General features: G+C 36.6%; 1 protein-coding gene across 3 annotated transcripts in view; it reads right to left on the bottom strand.

Annotated features, from left to right (window-relative positions):
- LOC132139502 (PDZ domain-containing protein 2-like) overlaps positions 1-22,055 on the bottom strand; it is a 69,866-nt gene that overhangs the window by 17,615 nt on the left and 30,196 nt on the right. For 2 of the 3 annotated variants that reach the window (XM_059547898.1, XM_059547901.1), the window contains 4 exons: positions 17,335-17,830; positions 12,795-12,940; positions 8,951-9,083; positions 8,498-8,668 (listed from right to left, as the gene is read on the bottom strand). In XM_059547898.1, coding sequence (XP_059403881.1) covers positions 8,498-8,668; positions 8,951-9,083; positions 12,795-12,940; positions 17,335-17,830 — 946 coding nt within the window. The remainder of the gene's footprint in view (positions 1-8,497; positions 8,669-8,950; positions 9,084-12,794; positions 12,941-17,334; positions 17,831-22,055) is intronic. The other variant, XM_059547900.1, reaches the window with a different exon arrangement.

The raw sequence follows: 22,055 nt of genomic DNA, 5'->3' as shown, positions 1-22,055 counted from the left end.
TTGACCCCCTTTCGCCTTCAGAACTGCCTTAATTCTATGTGGCATTGATTCAACAAGGTGCTGAAAGCATTCTTTAGAAATGTTGGCCCATATTGATAGGATAGCATCTTGCAGTTGATGGAGATTTGTGGGATGCACATTCAGGGCACGAAGCTCCCGTTCCACCACATCCCAAAGATGCTCTATTGGGTTGAGATTTGGTGACTGTGGCCATTTTAGTACAGTGAACTCATTGTCATGTTCAAGAAACCAATTTGAAATGATTCGAGCTTTGTGACATGGTGCATTATCCTGCTGGAAGTAGCCATCACAGGATGGGTACATGGTGGTCATAAAGGGATGGACATGGTCAGAAACAATGCTCAGGTAGGCCGTGGCATTTAAACGATGCCCAATTGGCACTAAGGAGCCTAAAGTGTGCCAAGAAAACATCCCCCACACCATTACACCACCACCACCATCCTGCACAGTGGTAACAAGGCATGATGGATCCATGTTCTCATTCTGTTTACGCCAAATTCTGACTTTACCATCTGAATGTCTCAACAGAAATCAAGACTCATCAGACCAGGCAACATTTTTCCAGTCTTCAACTGTCCAATTTTGGTGATCTCGTGCAAATTTTAGCCTCTTTTTCCTATTTGTGGTGGAGATGAGTGTTAGGCGGTGGGGTCTTCTGCTGTTGTAGCCCATCCGCCTCAAGGTTGTGCGTGTTGTAGCTTCACAACTGCTTTGCTGCATACCTCCCACATACCCCCCCACAGGACTGCCGCATACTGCATATTTTTCCTTTTCACACCATTCTTTGTAAAGCCTAGGAATGGTTGTGCGTGAAAATCCCAGTAACTGAGCAGATTGTGAAATACTCAGACGGGCCCGTCTGGCACCAACAACCATGCCACGCTCAAAATTGCTTAAATCACCTTTCTTTCCCATTCTGACATTCAATTTGGAGTTCAGGAGATTGTCTTGACCAGGACCACACCCCTAAATGCATTGAAGCAACTGCCATGTGATTGGTTGATTAGATAATTGCATTAATGAGAAATAGGTGAACAGGTGTTCCTAATAATAATTTAGGAAGGAGATGAAGTCAGAAACCAGACAGGATATGGTAATAGAGATAATTCAAGAATTATATTCAATCAAACAAGCTAGTTTAGAAGTACAGTTTTTGTGGGTTCCAGCACATATTGGGTTGAGAGGTAATGAGGAGGCTGATGCATTAGCAAAAAAGGCAATAGAAAGAGATATAGTAGATATACCGATTTTATTTAGTAGGTCAGAAATTAAGTCAATTATTAAAAAGAATATTCTGAAAATATGGCAGCAATATTGGGATAATGAAATAAAAGGTAGACATATGCATCAAACAGAGCCAATAGTGGGTAAAGGAAGAGTATCAGGTAGGCGTAGGTATGAGGAGAATATGATTACAAGATTAAGATTGGGGCATACAAGATTGAATAGTACATTGCATTTAATAGGTAAGAGTCCAACAGATTTATGTGAGGCATGTGAAGTTAGTGAAACAGTTGAGCATGTAGTAATTCACTGTAGGAGATATAATGTTGAAAGGAAAGAGTTGAAGGAGGAATTAAATAATATAGGAGTTAAGTTTACAATTCAAAATGTATTAAAGTCAGATAGGAGTATAATAAATCTAATGGTAGAATATTTGGGAAAAACTGGGTTAAATAAGCGCATTTAAATTAGGGTGTGTTTTTTTTTTTTTTTTTTTTTCTGTCATGGGGGCTGAGAGTGGACGGAGGAGCTGAACACGCAGCGCCGGATGAAACTCTATGAAGCCTCTGTGCGGGTAAATAAAGGGTGTTATGTTGGTGAGAGGTTATAGTATAGGTAGTGTTAATGGTCCATTTCCAAGATAGGTGGCGGTAATGCACATATCTGTCTGCGATCCGCCGTAAAAAGTAAGAAGAAGAAGAAGAAGAAGAAGAATTTAGGTGAGTAAGTTAATTCGGCTAAGTACGTTTTTTGCTTTTAGTTTCTTAGTTTAATAAGTTTAATATAAAAATTAATTTAAGTCTTAAATTTAAATTAAATAAATTTATTTTATATAAAAAATGCCCTGGCTCTTTCAAGCTTTATAATGGCAGAGGGTAGGGATTTTTTCTGATTTTGGAAGTCTAAAGATGGTTTAAAGATGAGTGAATCATGGGGTAATTTTTATTTTTGAGTGAACTATCCCTTTAATACATTTATTCAGCAGGGATGTGTTTTTAAAAACCATTTACTGTAAAATATTATGAATCTCGAAAAATGTTAAGAATCGCAAAAAATCAGCACAACCGATTTCAACATTAATAATAATAAGAAAAGGCCTCGAGTACAAAATCAGCATATTGGAATGATTTCTAAAGGATCATGTGACACTGCAGATTGAAATAATGGCTGCTCTTATTTTATATTGTAATAATATTTTACAATTACTGTTCTACTGTATTTTTTATAAAATAAATGCGGCCTTGGTGAGCATGAGATTCTTTTTGCAAAAACATAACCTCTTACCATCCATAATCTTTCTAATGGTAGTGTACATTGTTGTTTCTGGTGGCCCAAAATGTGTAGTGTAATCACTTTTTCTTTTTGGCTGATAATCTCATGATCACTGATTTTATATGGTAACCACTAAATGTGCTAAAGAAGGTGTTAAATTAGCTTGACTTTTCACAGCACTTTCAAGTACAAAATTCTGGGCCACATTTAAAAGGTTTCACATGCTTAAATTATCACTAATAACTATAAACATAAAATGTAATTAACTTATTATGTTAATTAACTGCAATTATGTAGTCACCTTTACATATGTGGATGTCTTTGAAAGTAAGATACCATAGAACACTTTTGACCAGGAAAACTCCTGCATAACACTGATTATTATTAAGCTGATTTAAGGTTTCTTTAAAGGTTTATTGTGTGGCAGTGGAAGTAGTGGATATATTTTTGTAATTTCCAATGGCATTTTGAAGTCAAAAAACCTTCTGCTTCATTGCACCACATTAAAGGGATAGTTCACCCAAAAATAAAAATTATGTCATTAATGACTCACTCCGTTTATCTTCGGAACACAGTTTAAGATATTTTAGATTTAGTCCGAGAGCTCTCAGTCCCTCCATTGAAGCTGTGTGTACGGTATACTGTCCATGTCCAGAAAGGTAAGAAAAACATCTTTAAAGTAGTCCATGTGACATCAGAGGGTCAGTTAGAATTTTTTGAAGCATCGAAAATACATTTTGGTCCAAAAATAGCAAAAACTAGGACTTTATTCAGCATTGTCTTCTCTTCCGGGTCTGTTGTGAGACCGTTCAAAACACAACAGTTCAATGATATCCGGTTCGCGAATGAATCATTCGATGTAACTGGATCTTCTTGAACCAGTTCACCAAATCGAACTGAATCGCTTGAAACGGTTCTCGTCTCCAATAAGCATTAATCCACAAATGACTTAAGCTGTTAACTTTTTTAATTTGTCTGACACTCCCTCTGAGTTCAAACAAACCAATATCCCGGAGTAATGCATGCACTCAAACAGTACACTGACTGAACTGCTGTGAAGAGAGAACTGAAGATGAACACCGAGCCGAGCCAGATAGCGAACAATACACTGACTCGTTCACGAGTGAAGAACCGGTTGAAGAAAACGGTTCTTTTGCGCTCCACGTAATGGCATGTAGCACAGAATCAGTTCAGAATCAATCACTAAAAGAACCAGTTCGGGTCAGACGCGATGTGTGTCAGTCTGCTTCATGCTCGAACCGGATGCATCCGACAGAAACGGTTCTTGACTCGAGAACAAGTCAATCTTTGTTCATTATCTGGCTCGGCTCGGTGTTCATCTTCAGTTCTCTCTTCACAGCGGTTCAGTCAGTGTACTGTTTGAGTAAATGAATTACTCCGGGATATTGGTTTGCTTTAACTCAGAGGGAGTGTCAGCCACATTAAAAAAGTTAACAGTTTAAGTCATTTGTGGATTAATGCGTATTGGACACGAGAACCATTTAAAACTATTCAGTTCGATTTGGTGAACTGGTTCAAGAAGATCCGGTTACATTGAGTGATTCGTTCACGAACCAGACATCACTACAATGCAGTGAACGCGCTCACAACAGACACGGAAGAGAAGACAATGCTGAGTAAAGTCGTAGTGTTTGCTATTTTTGGACCAAAATGTATTTTTAATGCTTCAAAAAATTCTAACTGACCCTCTGATGTCACATGGACTACTTTGATGATGTTTTTCTTACCTTTCTGGACATGGACAGTATATCATACATATGTTTTCAATGGAGGGACAGAAAGCTCGGGGACGAAATCTAAAATATCTTAAACTGTGTTCCGAAGATGAACGGAGGTCTTACAGGTTTGGTACGACATGAGGGTGAGTCATTTATTACATAATTTTCATTTTCGGTGAACTAACCCTTTAATACTCCTCTTCCTTGACTGCTGTGAAAAAAAATACTGCAGTGTTTTCCCCTTCTAACCGCCTAAGCTTTAAGAATGAGCTTCAGTTTTTTCGCACAGCTCATGCATCCTGAAACAAGTTCAAACAGCAACATGGAAGGGAAGACCCACTGCTCTCTTTTCAGGCACGCAGACAGGAAGCCCTTCCCTTCCGTTGTCAGAAATGAGATCTGTCTCCTTCATGAAAAATCAACACTACGCTGTTCCTCAAACCCCATACCTACGTGCCTCACCGGACTCATTGTGACAGTCACAGCTGCGTCCTTCTTCCAGATCCTACCCTATTTGTTAAAAATGTGCTCCCATTCTTTTCCCTCCCTTTGTTTGTCTCATCAGAACCACTGAGTCTGACACTTGAGAACAGATATGGAGACGAGACACACACAACACTGTCAGCACTGGATGGCCACATAACAGCAACTGCTCATCTCCCTCTTCTGCTGAGGCAGGGTGCTGAAATGAAGTGTAAAAATATTTTGGACAGATGATTTGGAATGGAAGAGTGAAAGGGGAAAACAAATATACAGGTCATGGAAAAGTTGATTTATTTCAGTAATTCAACTCAAATTGTGAAATTTGTGTAATAAATAAATTAAATGCAGACAGACTGAAGTAGTTTAAGTCTTTGGTTCTTTTAATTGTGATGATTTTGGCTCAAATTTAACAAAAACCCACCAATTCACATCTCAACAAATAAGAATATGGTCACATGCCAATCAGCTAATCAACTGATATAAAACCAAAGTCACTGCACCCGTTTACCAATACATTTTGGAGCACTTCATGCTTTCTTCTGCTGACCAGCTTTTTGAAGATCTGATTTAATTTTCCAGCAGGATTTGGCACCTGCCCACATTGCCAAAAGCACCAAAAGTTGGTTAAATGACCATGGTATTGGTGTGCTTGACTAGCCAGCAAACTCACCAGACCTGAACCCTGGAGAGAATCTATACCTTCATACCAAACAATGCAGATGAGCTGAAGGCCACTGTCAAAAGAAACCTTGGCTTCCATACCACCTCAACAGTGCCACAAAATGACCAGCAATTAAAGCAAAAGGAGTACTCAATACTACCGAGTATTGAGTACATGTACAGTACAGTAACTGAACATACTTTCCGGATGGCCACCAATTCACTAACATGTTTATATATATATATATATATATTGGTCTTATGAAGTATTCTAATTTGTTGAGATGTGAATTGGTGGGTTTTGTTAAATGTGAGCCAAAATCACCACAATTAAAAGAACAAAAGACTTAAACTACTTCAGTCTGTGTGCATTGAATTTATTTTCACAAGTTTCACAATTTGAGTTGAATTACTGAAATAAATGAACTTTTCCACAACATTCTAATTTATTGAGATGCACTTGTATGACAAACTGAAAAATTAATTGGCCCAGTTACACTCTCCATTTAATTTTCTGCTTAATAACTTAATGATAGGGTTCTCACATTTTTAGACCAACGAATTTCCATGACTTCACTTTTTCCAGTCATTCATGATCACTAGATAAGGAATTTGATAAATCAGTTTTATAGATACTGCACTCAGAAAAAGTCATTTCTAGCTGGTGAAATATTGTAAACAGACTATACTAAGGGGAAGAAATTATTAGCTGATGGGCCGTGATTCTTGCATACTGCAACAAAGAGCTACAAAAGCCATATAAAAATGTTGCTGAATCACAGCACAAAACTGCAAAAGATAAGAAGTTTATTCAATTTATGGATATTATATGCAATTTGTTACAGCTTGTTACTGAATGTAAATGATACACCCTATCTATCTACACAATCTATATTTTATTGTCATAACTTTACTTATTTCATAATTTTCATAAGAATTTTAATATTAAGTAATTTCCATCACAACAAAAACCTAAAACAACAGGAAACGTACATGAAGATCGCAGAACTTCATAGCTGAAACCTCTCTTTTGTCTAGCATGTTTTTGAGAATTTTTTATATATAAAAAAAAGTTATAGAAAAAAAAATCACATTCCAATGCCAAATCTATACATCCATTCACCAACCAGATAAAAATTTACAAAATCTGTCAATGGCGGTACCATTTCAAAGGTTACAAATATTTACCGTTCGGAACTAATATGCACCAATAAGGCTGCATTTACACTGCAGGTCTTGATGCCCAAATCCAATTTTCTGACTATATCCGATTTTTTGGACGACCCGCTTACATCATCTTTTAAAAGTGACCCGTATCTGATTTTTGCATTTACACTATACACTGCTGAAACTACCAAATGTAGACGTTCTGACCCGGAAAAGGAAGTAAAACAGCACGAAATACAATGGATGCAGATGCAAATAAAATTATACAATGTTTTGCTTTCCACAATATTTTGAAAAGTCAACAAAAAAATTAGCAAAACATTTGTCTCGTACGGCAGAGAAAAAAGAGGAGCCCTTGTTGCAGCCTGGGCGAATTTCGCGCCTATAAGTCATGTGATCCTGTAAGATCATGTGATCCTTGTGTTCCTGTAGCTCAATTGGTAGAGCATTGCATTAGATTCCCCGGGAACACATGATAGGTAAAAATTTCTAACCTGAATGCACTGTAAGTCGCTTTGGATAAAAGCGTCTGCTAGATGCATAAAAAAAAAAAGTGATCTCAGTTGGTGGTGTCCACCTGAGTTGACGTCACTTTTTTTAATGACGTACGACTCGCATTTACTGGGGAATATCTAAATTTGTCTGCTTGTATGGCACACGCAAATGCACGTATCCGATTTATTACCACATATGAATGAGGCCTGAATCCGATCTGAGAACATCGGAATCCATGCGTTTTTTTCCTGCTTACACGTTCACCGGTCATATCCAATCTGTGTCACATGAGAGGAAAAAATCGGAATTGGGTCACTTGAACCATGCAGTGTAAATGGGGCCTAAGATATTAAGGTGCCCCTCCACTAACAGCTTTGAAACTTTTTTCTTTCCTATCAATCTTCCCCCATCCATTCCTCTACATTCAGTGCTATATATAAAAGGAACTATACTGTATATGGTACCGTATCTTTTACGATCTTGTTTAATATTTTTAAGCTTGAACAGTGTCACCATGAGTAAATTATTGATAAAGACTAGAGGATCACAAAATAACATCTGTCAAAAGTTTCCACAGTGCGACAAACCCAAGATGTACTGCCCCAAATTCACAGGAGCCATGGATGCTAATATAATTAGACAGCAGGCAGGACGGTGGGTCTTTTTACATTTTTTTTTCTCCTGAAAGCAAGAACGTATTCGCATTATAGACACAGTGAGGGGGTGGTGGGGAATGACCCACTTTACTCTGCAGTACAGAACATTTCAGGCAAAGCATCATGGGTGCTGCTCTCTCACTGTATGCAAAAGGTAAATCCTAACACGTGGAGTTGTGTGGTCCTGTCAGTGTGGCATCAGATAATGTCCAGCATTAGCCATGTTGTCATTACTAATCACCAAACCAGTGCAGCGTCTCATTTTGGATGATTAAACATTAACGCTGTGTGGCATTAGTGATCTGATGCATGCCTGCTTGCGCAGAGCAAATGAATAATTTGTTATCTATGATGAAACGAACAAATGCTTAGCCAATGGTTGCTTAGTAAACAGTGGCACTCATATTTTTGTGACAAAACAACAAATAAAAACCATAAGAACATAAATGGGGCCCCGGCACATAGATCAAAAGTGGCAAGCAGATGTCTGTCCTTAAAAGGAAATGCTGTATTTTAAATCACAACATGCTGCAGGTATTTAGATTTTGCTGAAAAATATCAGGAAAGTCTAGTGCTTATCAGACAAACCATAGAAGTACATAATCACCCTAACAAACAGATTATGATTATAAAAGCATTGAAAATTTCTCCCTATAACATTTTTAATGATAAACTACCAAAAACAGAAAACAGTCTGTTCTGGCTCGATCTGAGGGTAGCTGAGGTAGCATCAGATGAAAGCGGCAGATAATCAGGCAAATAGGCAGCAAACGTACGTACCGAGTCCTGGGTGAGCAGTGAAAGGCTGCTGGCCCTCACGTCCTCCGTGTCCGGGTCCATGTTCTCCGCTTCCTCTCCAGGGGAGGGAGAGGCGACCAGACCAGAGCATGTGCTCACTAGGTCAGGCAAGCTGGTGGACGGGTTCTTGTGGAAGTCCACTTCGGATTCATCCTGGGAAAGGAAGGAAGAGCAGCTGGAGAAAGCATGTTGTGTGCCGTCGTTGAGTATTTTTAACTTTATCTCAGAAAGCTGAGCGCCGAAGCCATCGGTGCTTCACTGTTCAATTTTTCAGATGCTACAACATCTGCTTATGACATCTTACTGTGCTCGAATGACTGACACACTTTATACAAGGACCACATCAAGAACTGCTCATCATTCGAGCGTGAAGATGCTTCCCAGTGCAATGAAACACAATTATTGATATAGTATGAGGTTGATTTTCAAACTCACCCTGCTGACCACTACCAGCTGCACAAGTCCAGCAGTGGAGCGCAGGATGGCTACAGCCTCCTGGTGTGAGAGTCCAACCAGGGAGTGACCGTTTATCATCAGTAACTCATCACCTGCCTTCAGACGGCCATCTCTGAAATCAAAAAACCATCCAGACAAAGCATGACCAGGTCATCCCCTTACAAAAAACAAGCAGAAGACACTCCTGAAGTCACGCAGCAGCTATTAAAATTAACTGTTAATGGGATGTTAATGAATGTTAATCAAGAATTGATTGGATCACGACAAGTGGTTTCTATATGACAGGTAGCTTGATGCAAATAATGTCAACCGGGGACAACAACAACCTGTGATGAATCCTCTATGACGGGTTTGTTCTACTAACACTTAAAGAATATTTTCATAAATATTGCAACTAGATATTACTACTGTCCCACAACTGCTCCCGGGGCCCCATAGCAATACAGCTGCCCACTGCTCTGGGTGTGTGTGTGTTCGCTACTGTGTGTGTGCACTTGGGTTAAATTCTGAGTATGGATCACCATACTTGACCACATGTCCCTTCCCTTCACTAAATAAAAATATAGCTGCAAGCTGCAATTACCAGGGTTCAAGTGCTTTAAGGCCTTTAATGTTCTATGCTTTAGGGTCTAGGCCAACGTGAAATGTAATGCTGACACTAAAACACATCCATAATGGAGAATATGCTCACAGACACCCACATACACTGAAATGAAATAGCTAAACTATTATATTAATACTCATTAAGAATGCTTACACACATGCTTACAAACTTCATTGTAGACATAGATATTTGAATTAAATGAGAGGTAGCAAAAAGCTTACTGAATGTCTCCTCTTTATAACATGAAGTTTTTGTTTAGAATTTATAGAATTTGGGGATATTTGGCCATACCCATATTTTTAAATGACACTGCTATAGCTGTCCAAATGCAAAAGTTCAAAAGTTTTTTTGGGGATAAATATTGACAGTCCAGAGAATTGTACTGCAGTGTTTTTTTTTTTGGAGCAAAAAACTAGAACTATTTCACAAATTTTTTATTTTTTAATACATATTCTCAAATATTTTAACTATTGGATTGACATCAGTGGTTTTTGAGGCAAAGTTGCTCAGAATGAAGAGCTCTGTCACCAGTTTCGACCCAGATCTGGCCCACATTTGACCGCATGCATTTCATTGCTTGCTGTCTGCGCATATAATATGAATATTGTGTGTAAAATCGCACAATATACAATCATCTACACACTTGAAAAATAAATGTGATATTTCTGCATTGGTTTGGTTCCAATCAGGCAAAAAACCTAGGACTAGTTTGCAAAAGTAGGTTTAGGAAAAAAATCCAAAATGGTGGAAAAATCTGTATACCAGAAATGAAGTCTAGAATTCTAGAATTCCAATGACATAAGACATTTGAGTCTACAAAAAGTTATGGAGTTATGAGCAATTTTGCATTTTTCATCGCTGTAGCGCCTCAATGCCTTTAAGTATCTAGGCCTGACAGTTTGGTCTGCACTTCAGATTTACGGCATGAAAAATTATAAATATCCTTACAATTACAAAAGGGTTTTAGTGCTTTGTGATTGGACCCATAATTAAAGACAAATGTATTTGAACAGGGAGAATACAGAACATATTCCAAACTATTTCTATATTTGATATCCTTGATGACCATGTGTCATGGGCTAAGAGAAGGAATTATCTACTTCTGAAACTTCAAAACTGTCTAAAATTATTTCTGGATCATCTACATTCATTTGAACTATTTATTCATCTAGAAGGTGCAAATGATGCAATAACCATTGAGTTCAGAGCATAGGGAGACTAGTTTCATCATGCTTTTATCAAGAAAAATAATTTAGGCATACTATGTCGCAAAGACATCTCGTCTCTGTTACATTCTTCCATTTCAAAATGTCCTGCAGTTTGGATCGTTCCAGCCTGACCACCCAAGTGAAGCTTCATTACGATTAACAGTGTGCAGTGAAGAGAGAAAGATTCAAAATCTTAAAGCCTCTCACTGGTCAAAATCCTCAGGGCTTCATTCACAGACGAAGGTATCTGAGGTTATGTCAGATTCAGCTGTTATATAAGAGCAGGAAAGTTCATAACTACCCACATCATGCTGAATTAATTGCCCTGATCTGACCACCAGGTCACCTCTTGCACCACACTAGAAAGAAAGATTTGGAAAGCAGCCAGCTGGACCAATATGCATGATTTATGTTTACAGGTTTCTTAGAAATAGCCCCCCATTAAAACTTTGTAGGAGAAAATGTTGGACTGTTCAATTAGAACTATAAGCCCTAGTGCTGGTCAAACCAAATATAGCCCGCTCTGACTCCAACAGATGTGCAACATCTCATGAATTTGTATATCTGAAATCAGTTAATTTTTTGGATCCCAAGGCAAAGCCACAAGGGCCTGTTTTCCCTGAGCACATCTATTTAACTTAGCACATCACCTAGGAGGAGTAACCAAGAGTAATTGGTTCTGTCTAGCTTAGCAAAACGAGAGCAATTTGCTTACATTCCACAGTATTGCAGATCAGCAGAAGTGGAAATCACCATGAAGCCGGGGACATGGTATTTCATACATCTGGGTCATGATATGACAATACTGGAATTTTTTTGTTTGTTTACTGTATATGTATTTGAAATTATATTGTTCATCTGTACAACATCTAATACCAGTGCTTTGCATATAATGCATGTTTGTTTTATGATATGTTGTATATATCTTTTTTGACATATTGTGCATCCCAAATATAAAAATTATAAAAATAATGTAAATCAGTTCTATTAAATATTCAATATTAACAAACACTGTTAAATTACCATTATTACTGATATGAAACTAATGTTTACTTTTTAATTGATCAGTGTCAGTACATAGTAAATATAAAATTCTAGATGCAAAATATATACAATTAAATATAAAATTCTACTTTTACTCATTTTAACATTTAGGGGCCGTTTACACAACAACATTTTCAACCAAAAACTGGAAAATTTTATGCTTTTTGTCTGTTCGTTTACACGACAACGTGTTTCAAAGTGCAAGTTTTTGAAAACGCCACTGTTATCATTTCTGTGTAAACACCCAATATGGGAATCTTTGAAAATGGTGACATCATGCACATGCATTGTACTTGTTAGGTATGTAGACATGTGCAGTACGTGTCAATTTTAAAGGCAGGCGCGAACAAACATACACAACAATGGTGGAGTACATGGTACTGTTGTTGTTGCTGCTCAGGATTTTACTAACGATTCTTTAGCAAAGAGTGGATTTACTTCACCAATATTACAACCAACAGTGTAGACGTATCATATACAACGTATAATCATCACTTCCCTACAGGTACTGTTTGCTAACAAGGTGACAGCGCCAACTACTGGCCTGGCATACGTAATACAGTGTTTTTCCCCCCATTTTCGCGGATGTGTGTAAACGCAAATCATTTTGAAAATATTGTCATGTAAATGGGAAAATATTTTAAAAATGCGAGGGAACGAATTTTCTGTTTATGACTACATTGGTATCGTGTAAATGTAGCCTTAGATTATCTATGCCAACATAAGTGTCAAAAAATAATAATTAATATAAAAGTAAGCTTCTGATACCTCATGGACTGGTCATTATCGTATATATGGCAGCGTGACTGGATATTTTCTGTGCACCAATGTAAGGGTGTCACAATGGCTTTGAAGATTAATGAGTATCGTGGAGGGCACTCAAGACTCCCTGATTGAGCAAGGTCACCACAGCACCTACAGTTGCCACAGCAGGAAATGAAAACCTTTGCAAATGAAATCCATTTACCTCTGTGTGACTCCTCCCTCCTCCACGCGGGCCACGATGATACCGTGAGGAGAGCGCTTGGACCCTCGCCCGCCTGTGATCTGGACACCCAGTCCATCCCGACCCTTTACCACATGCATCTTCCAGATCCGGCTGCCCTCACAGGACTGTAGAGAAGAGGGGGATATTTATCCGTATGGTGGAACAATCAGGAATGTTCTTAATTATATAACACTAAATAAACCTCAAGTCCTGCAGCAGCTGTTTTGTGGTTAAACTTGCATTACAGTTCGCAAAAATGCTTCCTATTTTATGCTGTATTTCTTGCCAAAATAACTACTGCTCATCTCTGAACAGAAGTTTTAGCAAATTAATTTTACAGCTTTTTACCTCCAAATAAGAAAAAGTTTTTGTAAAGTTAAGTGGAAAAACTGTAATTGATGTATTTTCCAAGATTTTTTTTTTTCTGACAGATTCAACAGTCACTTCTTTCACTGTGTGAGCAGCAAGTCAGTCTTAATATGTTCAAAGCCATTACTATTCATTAAAGGGGTCATATGATGTTGCTAAAAATAACATCATGTTATGTATTTGGTGTAATGCAATATGTTTATGCGGTTAAATTTCAAAAACACATTATTTTCCACATACTGTACATTATTGTTGCTCATCTATGCCCTGCCTTTCTCAAACACATCGATTTATACAAAGCTAATCATTCTGAAAAGCGATGTGTATGCTGATTGGCCAGCTATCCAGTGCATTGGCTGAATACCTCAAGCAAGTGCTGGAAATGTTACGCCCCTTACCATACTGTGATGCCATCTTCCGGCACGAAACAAAACCAATAAAACCCATTACAAACGAGGCATTTGTTGCATCCAGTGGGGACACAGTTTCTGATTATAATGACTCATACTGCCTTTTTACACACTGCATTGCATATCACGCAGCAAAACATACAACCATGTATGCATTTGTGATCAGAGAAACAAAAAGCGCTATTCTACACTGCTCAAAACTCGCATTTGACTCGTGAGTGGCAAATTCTTTAAATATGAAAACGTACTTACAGGCTGTGAGTCAGAATCTAGGCTGCCCTTGCAAAGTTGTAATTGCCTCACTTTATAGAAACACAGACGACATTGTAGGCTACTCTCCGAGGAAACAGTCCTCTATAAAATGCAGTGGACACACTCTAATATTTGGGTTGAACTGTTCTGAAACAGTGTTGTAAATACAACTTAACCACTGATCTGTAGTTGTGTTGTCTTTTAGAAGGTCAAACTAAGTATTTTCGCTTTCACAACAAAGCACACAGCGTCTCCACGACATGGAGGCGGCGGCAACAACAACAACACTACAGCGAGAATCAAAGTTACTCCTCCTTTCTTTACGTGAACATTTGGATGCTGTTATGCAAATCTTATCGTGACATAGACAAGCGTGTTTAAACGAGGCGTTGTAAGGAGGCCATGGATGAGTCTTAACTTTTTTTTTTAAATATATCTTTAGGTTTGAGACTTTAGTTTTTGCAACTTTAGGGATCGTTTCTATTCACAAACAGCTTGTATCACTCCAAAGAGAAAGGAAAACCTGAAATCACATCATATGACCACTTTAATGCTCTTGTCCTTCGATAAAATATTAAATTTGGTCTCAAATATGAATTCAGGTTCATCAAAAAACAGAACATGAATTCATTTCAGCCAGTGAGCCATTTATAGCTTATGTGCCTGACATCAAAGCTTTTCTAACAGTAACACTTACACAGAAGCCTATGAATTTTCATAAACAATTTAAAAGATGTAATGAAATTAGCCTAAAAATATATTTAAAACAATTTTATGACAATTATTCCTTTGTCATACTAATTTGATCTTACATAACCTTTCATTTGTTTCCATTTTGTCATTCAAAGCTGTTTTAGCCTCTGTATGCCAAAGTTAAAGGAAATATTGAGGGGGGGGGGCATTCCAATGTAATGGCTATGGCTAACATTAGAAACCAAAACATTTTGAAACACAAATAAACACTGGCAAGATGTTAACATGGTGGAAGAAAACACACTGAAAAACATTGGGATTGTTTACAGTCTTGACAAATTTCACAATTACTTTTTTAGGTATTAGCACAATATTCTATCATATAAAGTTTTAAGAAAAGAATCATTTTATTCAATAACCATGAATTAAATTGATTAAATGTGACAGATTTTTTTTTTTTTGTAATAGTGTAAAAGTATTTACTATTAATCTTTTCAACTTTTGATCTATCAAAGTGTCATGGAAAAAAATTATCAAGATTTCCATGAACATATTAAGCAGCACATTAATTTCAACAGTGATAATATGAAATGTAAGCACCAAATCACCATAGATTGTTTTCTGAAGGATCATGTGACAATGAAAACTGGAGTAATGGCTGCTCAGCTTTGCCATCACAGCAATAAATTACATCTTTAAAATACAGGTGCTTCATTTATGTTAGTGAAGTTCATTTATGTTAGTGAATTGGTCGGTTTTTGTTAAATATGAGCCAAAATCATCACAATTAAAAGAACCAAAGACTTAAACTACTTCAGTCTGTGTGCACTGAATTTATTTAATCCACAAGTTTCACAATTTGAGTTGAATTTTTCCACGTCATTCTAATTTATTGAGAAGCACCTGCACATTTAATAGAAAACAGTTATTTTAAATTGTAATAATATTTCACAATATTACTGTTTTACTGTATTTCTAATAATGAAATAAATGCATCCTTGGTTAGCATTAGAGACTTCTTTTTTAAAAAACATAAAAAGTATCTTACTGCCCCTTTCTATTCAGCCTAGATAAAGGGTGCTCAAGGCTTCTGCGTAGCCTGTCATCATTTTTGCAATTCTGCTTGGTGCCTCTTGTGGCGCAGAAACACACTTTACCTGTAAGACTCCTTCCCAACATGACAGTTGGGTTAGCACACACCTCAGAACTATAAACATGCTGCCACTTGTTCACATTTACTTTGAAATCTGTCTAGGAGAGGGGCATGTTCTCAAGAAAAGCCTGTCGGCAGGTGAATCACCGGCACGGGATATCTGACTGAGATGGTCTGCTGCCACCCCTCTTCTCACATTCTCACGCTTTTCCTGTTCACTGTCAAAATAAGCTTGCACATCCTCCCACTGGCCTGTTCCTACCCAGTGCTTGCACAGACACATTAATGCTACTAATTACTTGCATGGTGTATGTAAGACTGTATAGGTAATGTATTTTATCACATTGGAAGTGTATTTTAGAGGGAGCCCATCATTAATGTTACAGATTGTAACAGATTATATTTAATATGTGTTATTAAATTACATATATATATTTTTAAAAAGATTAACTGAAGTAGTCCAATAACAAGCAATAATAATAATAATAATAATAATAATAATAATAAACCCTTCTATAATCAGCCTAAAATGGTACCCATATTGTGCATCCCTATTAAAAATATAACCCACCTCAAGCATTTCAAAGAGGTTCTGCGTTACGTCACGTGGCTATCTGGAGATAATTGTTAAATGATTACTGTAGTGTCTAATAAGCCCATGAGGGCTGGGCACCTTGGTGTTTGACACTTAAATAAACAAATCAATCAATCAATCAAAGAGCATGAATATTTGCTAAATTTGTGTGGGAGAACTTTTTATAATTTTATTTTAAATGTAAGTTGAGGACACAGTTAACAATTAAGCATATGGATTGAGTCTGTTGTCCTCTTGGCTTGTCATGGAATCTCATGGAACCCGCACCTTGTCGGTCTTTGAAGTCCTGTGTGATTGTTCAAAATCAGACCCATACAGCTTTTTTGGATGACCCCTCCAAGCAGTTCTTCCAAGCACTGACACATGGATACATCTACAAGAACCCTTATGGTTATTTTGAGTGAGCCACTCAGTCTAATGTCATAAGGCTTACATGCTCCAAGGAACACTAGCGGTCCCAATAGAGAATCAAATGGAAAACATATGCAGTTAGTTGCACTGTGGGGTCCACACTTCTAATTACATCATGAGCATCAACCAACCACTCATTCAACCTCAAAGCAAAGTCAATAGCAGAGTGCACAAATGTTCAAATATGTGCACTTAAAGGGTGTTTCCAAAGACTTTAATGTGCCCTCTTTTCTGTTTGCTTTCTTATATTTTTAATAGAGACATTTCAGGCCATAATCTGTGCAACTTTTCCCCAGACACAACAGACTTCAAACAGTTTGGCTTTATAATATAGAACATATTATAATGTGGATGGTTTTATAATTTAGACTATTGCATAATCTAATATTTCTATTATCTAAATTGTAGAAATTGTATTAATACATAACTATATATATATATATATATATATATATATATATATATATATATATATATATATATATATATATATCTATAACATATACTAATTTTATCATATTTTAATGTTTACATAATATTCTTTCACACTCCTAGGTGATTCAAGCATTCATTCAATTCTGCACTTTTCTGAATAACCAGTTCCAACAGCTTTCATTAAAACAACAGATTTCTTACCGTTACATTTCTTACCTGACTGGAAGGCTCACTGTTTATTGACTCTGTTTTGTAGCTTTCAGACCGGCGTGAGTGGAATCGGCTTGGCAGGGTGGCTGTTCTCCCCACTTTCATGTGATTGGATATCAGCTCTGAGGAGCCAAAGACTGGACTATAATCGGTCGGTGTGTCCTGAGGGGTGCTGCTCTCTGGAGATGTGACCTCTGCCTCCATGGAGCTGTAGCCATTCTCATGCTTAAAGCCCTGGCTATCTTTACTGTATTTGCTGTCACGAGTGAAGGAGGAGCGGGAAATGACACCAAATTTGCGGATTCGTTTGCCGTTCTGTGTAGGGCTGCCTGCAGGCTCGGAGGAGACACTGCGCCGGTGCTCATTAGAGATGTCCACAGAATTGCTCCCACTGCCACTGCATGGAGGGAGAGGAGCCTTGCGTTTAATTCTTCGCAACATGATCAGGTAGATGCAGCCTCCATTCCAGCACTGCTCTGCCAAGTAACTGTGAAGAAATAAGAACGAAAATGAACTAACTCCTACTACACGATCACAATGAAAGTCTTCTTCAAAAGTTTTCTCATTCAGTACAGAGGATTACAGAGCTGTCCAACAAATCAAACATTTACTGTACAATCACATTAAATACACTGCCCTGCAGTCAAATGCCTTTTTACAGATCACACCCAGGTGACCTATTTTCTTTGTTGAACAACAAAAAAGAATAATAATAGTATCTTGTCCACTCTTTTACATGTAAGTGAATGAAGACTTGGGATGTAAAGCTGTTCAAACCTAAAAACATATCCACTGTAGCTCTGCTTTGTGCATTCTAGAGAGCTCATTAGGAGTACTGTGGTTCTTTTAAACCAGATCTGTTCAATAGAATGCACAATACCAGTCCAAATTCTTGTTTATAAATCTGATCTGGTTCTTGAGTTCAAACACTGACTCAATCAATAATCTGGCTAATATCGACCTACATTTTGGTCTATTTCTCAGATAAAGTTACTGCTTGACTTAAGAGTAGTTAGAATATAACAAACAAATTTCTTGGTCCACTTTTATGATACATTTATGGTACGTATTGTCAGTCCTCATACTAAAGAAGGTCATTATATTTAATGGTTAAAAAAATAAGCAGCCCCACTGTTAAAAATAATAATAATAATACATGTTTCTTGAGCATCAAATCAGCATATCAGAATGATTTCTGAAGGACCTGTTTAATCACAACAAATAAATTACATTTTAAAATACATAAAAGGATCTTTAATAATATCACAACATTACTGTTTTTACACTATTTTTTAACCTTGGTGAGACTTCTTTACAAAACAGGAAAGCTCTAACTGACTCCTTTGAAAATTAGTGTATGTTGCACCTTTTGAGTTTCATGGAAGATCATACAACAAAATCACACACGTTATAGAACAACACGAGGAGGAGAAAAATGCCAGAATTTTAATTTAGTGCAAATTATGCCTGTATAATTCAGAGAGCAAACAAAGGAGCTTCTAAATCTGTCATGATCACTGGTTATGCAATTGTCTGGGAGTTCTTGAAATAAGGAAGGGCACTGATACAAAAAAGTGCAGAGCATGTTTTACACCTTGTCTGGACAAGTGCAAAGACATAGTCATGATAGAAGAAACTGATAGTGATATACAGCACCTTAGGAACATGTCCCAGGACACTCTGTGTCAGCCAGTACTACTTAGAAGTTTAACTACTAGAAGCAGAAAACACTTTCACGTTTATCTTATAAGAACACACTCTTAGCTCTTTTCTCATGTGATTCTCATAAAGAGTGCTTTGATTGACATATTTAGCTGTACTGAACATGTCTGACGGTCTCAGCTGGTTTTGAGAGCTAAAATATTATTATACATTAACAAGGTTAAATTATCTAAGTTTATAATTTGTGTTGCTTGCTTTGGAAAGTTTTGTTCTACAGTAAAAAGAAAACAGTAGCTGTGGTTAAATTAAATTAAATTAAAAATTAAATTCTGGTTCCCAGAATTTTACGGTAGTTAATTACCGTAATTTCATTAACTGATATAATGTTAATATACCAACCCACTGATGTACTGAAATCTGTTTTGTACCTTTGTAAACACTGCACCAAAAGCAGGTGGTGATGACAAAATCACATGATGAACCAAAGCCTATAACAAGCAGGTTTTAAATATTAACATATAGGGCTGGGTATCAATTCAGTGTTCAATGTCCTGATTTGATTTGATTTGATTTTTCATAATTCAAATCTATTCATAAACTCTCTTTTTTTTTTCATAATTTTTTTATTACAATTAGTGAATATAGTTTTAATACAAATGCTATTAACATTTCTAAAAAATTAACAATAAACATCAGTTTACAAATAGTGAATCTATAAAAGGAAATTAAGAGCCACAGGTCTGTATTTTAAATCTTTTTTTTTCTTTTTTTTTAGGGTTCCTTTTTAAACAATAATAGGGCCATATAAAATGTTCTTCTTAATTTTTCTGGTAATCAGATAAAGGCATAAAACAATTTAATTAATCCTAATCAAATGAAAACCCTTTTATTTTTGGCAAACAAAGTGCTGCACAACAAGAGGTTTACTGTTAAAATCAAAAAGAAAACAATTGTGATTATTCCTTTAAAACTAAAGATGTATTAATATTTATTATTAGTAGTAGCATTGTTGTTACACTGAGTCTTAAGACAGCTAAATATTAATATATTTCTGACAGTTTATTCACATTTAAATACACTTTATTATGTTACATTTTAACTGAAATAAATACCGGAAAAGATCGATTCACGGCTTTTGAGAATCTATATTGAATCAACATAATAAAAAAAAACCGATTAATCGGAAAAAATATTTTTGCCCAGCCCTGTTGACATAAAGAAGGTGCACAGTGTCATTCACACAAACACTAAAAACCATCATGGTAACACACATGAAACTGAAATAATGCAATAAACATTAATTTACAACATTAGATGTAACATACAACCCTAATGTAAGCAACTGATAAGAAAAAACTAAGAAGAAAAATAGTTATTTCAACAAAAACTAAAAAATGCAGGGTATTCTGGGAATGTCAATTTACGCTTATTTACTGTAAATTATACCATCTTTTACAAAACGGTATACTACTGCAAAATTACATGTAATGTTCAATACAGTTTTTCACTGTATATAGTACCGTTATCGGTAACCGATTAACAGGTTTTTACTGTAGCATTTTTGGAATGACATGACAGCAAATAAATAATAATTTCATTTTTGGGTGAACTATCTCTTTAAAGCAGACCAAATAAAAACATAGACAAACTGCTGAAAAACAATCTATCTTTAAGAAATGTAATATAGGTCAAACCTTGAGTTTAACTGTCGCAGGTTCTCAGGATGAATGAACAGCGTCCTTCAATATTATGGTAACACTACCTCCAGTGCTGCACACAGACCTAGTTAACTGTGGATGAGTGAATGGTTTCCCTAGTTTTCCATGCTTTCAGCTGTACAATAGCATAGGGGAGTGGCCTTTCTATGACAATGACTAGCCATACTGAAAGTGTTGATGTAACACAACAAAGCATATGCTTACATCCCCTAAAAAGCAAGCCAGACAATGGAGGAGATACTATGGATGCATGATTATCACAAAAATTATAACTGTTGATTATTCCCTTGAAATTGTATTTGTGATTATTATTTACGATTATCATAATTCATATTGAGTAATGTTTATACCACTGTTTGAAGCAACTGCATCCCATATTTTTTAATGAAAATAAACAAGCTGAAAACACTCAAATTTAGATTGTTGACATCTATACAGTATGTCCAGCATTACTGGGACAATAACATGGTACACTATATGTTACTATTATTCAGCTCTTAAAGAATGTATGTTTCATGACATACCTCACTTAAAGTAGCAGTCATGTATATGACAACCTCTGAGTTTCAGCTCAAAACATCTGTCAAAAAGATGCATTCTGCACTCTGGCCAGCTGCTAATGACAGAGTGAGGTCACCCGAGTCTGTTGTTTAGATGATTACAGAGCCTGGACCATAAGAATTCATCATCAAGATTAGCAAGAGCTGTTTTTAAATACGACATGCATGATGGCTTCAGGTCTAAATATCTCTGGATCAAGATCAAGACCAATGAGGTATGTAGATGCAGTCATATTAGAACTCCTGGAACTAAAACATGCAAGGACTGAAAGTGCTGGCAAGTTAAAAATACAACAAAGTGAGGAATGTTCAGGAAATATCGTTGAAGACCACAATTCCCTGAAGAAGAAAGCAGAGTTTTTATGCAGGTTCTGAAGCGTGCTTGCTTCGAAGATTCAGACGTTTTCAGGTAAGAAAGCACATATCCGGAATTTGTTGGTTTGACACACTGTCTAAAGCAGCTGTGGTCTCATTTTTGTTTAACAGGAGACAACGGACTTTGGGCCTCTAGTGTTCCTTTATTATGGGGTTTCTTTCCCTCCTTCATCTAGCTGATAATGAAACATGTCTGACCCAGTTATGTCGTGATCTGTAATCTGGGAGCTTCCCTTTTTGATAAGAACAAATTCTGTAATGCTGTGGGACTCAAGACAAAAATTGTCCCACATGAAAATCAATTGAAAAAGTAGAAAATATCTCAGCATAACTCAACCAAATCTACCTTGGCACAAATGTAAAATTCACATGTAAAATCCAAATGTGCTTTCCTAGA

This window comes from Carassius carassius, chromosome 4 (genome assembly GCF_963082965.1).
Source record: "Carassius carassius chromosome 4, fCarCar2.1, whole genome shotgun sequence".
Classification (NCBI taxonomy): Eukaryota; Metazoa; Chordata; class Actinopteri; order Cypriniformes; family Cyprinidae; genus Carassius; species Carassius carassius.
The sequence above is the reverse complement of the archived record's forward strand: the minus strand, read 5'-3'. Positions and strand labels throughout refer to the sequence as shown.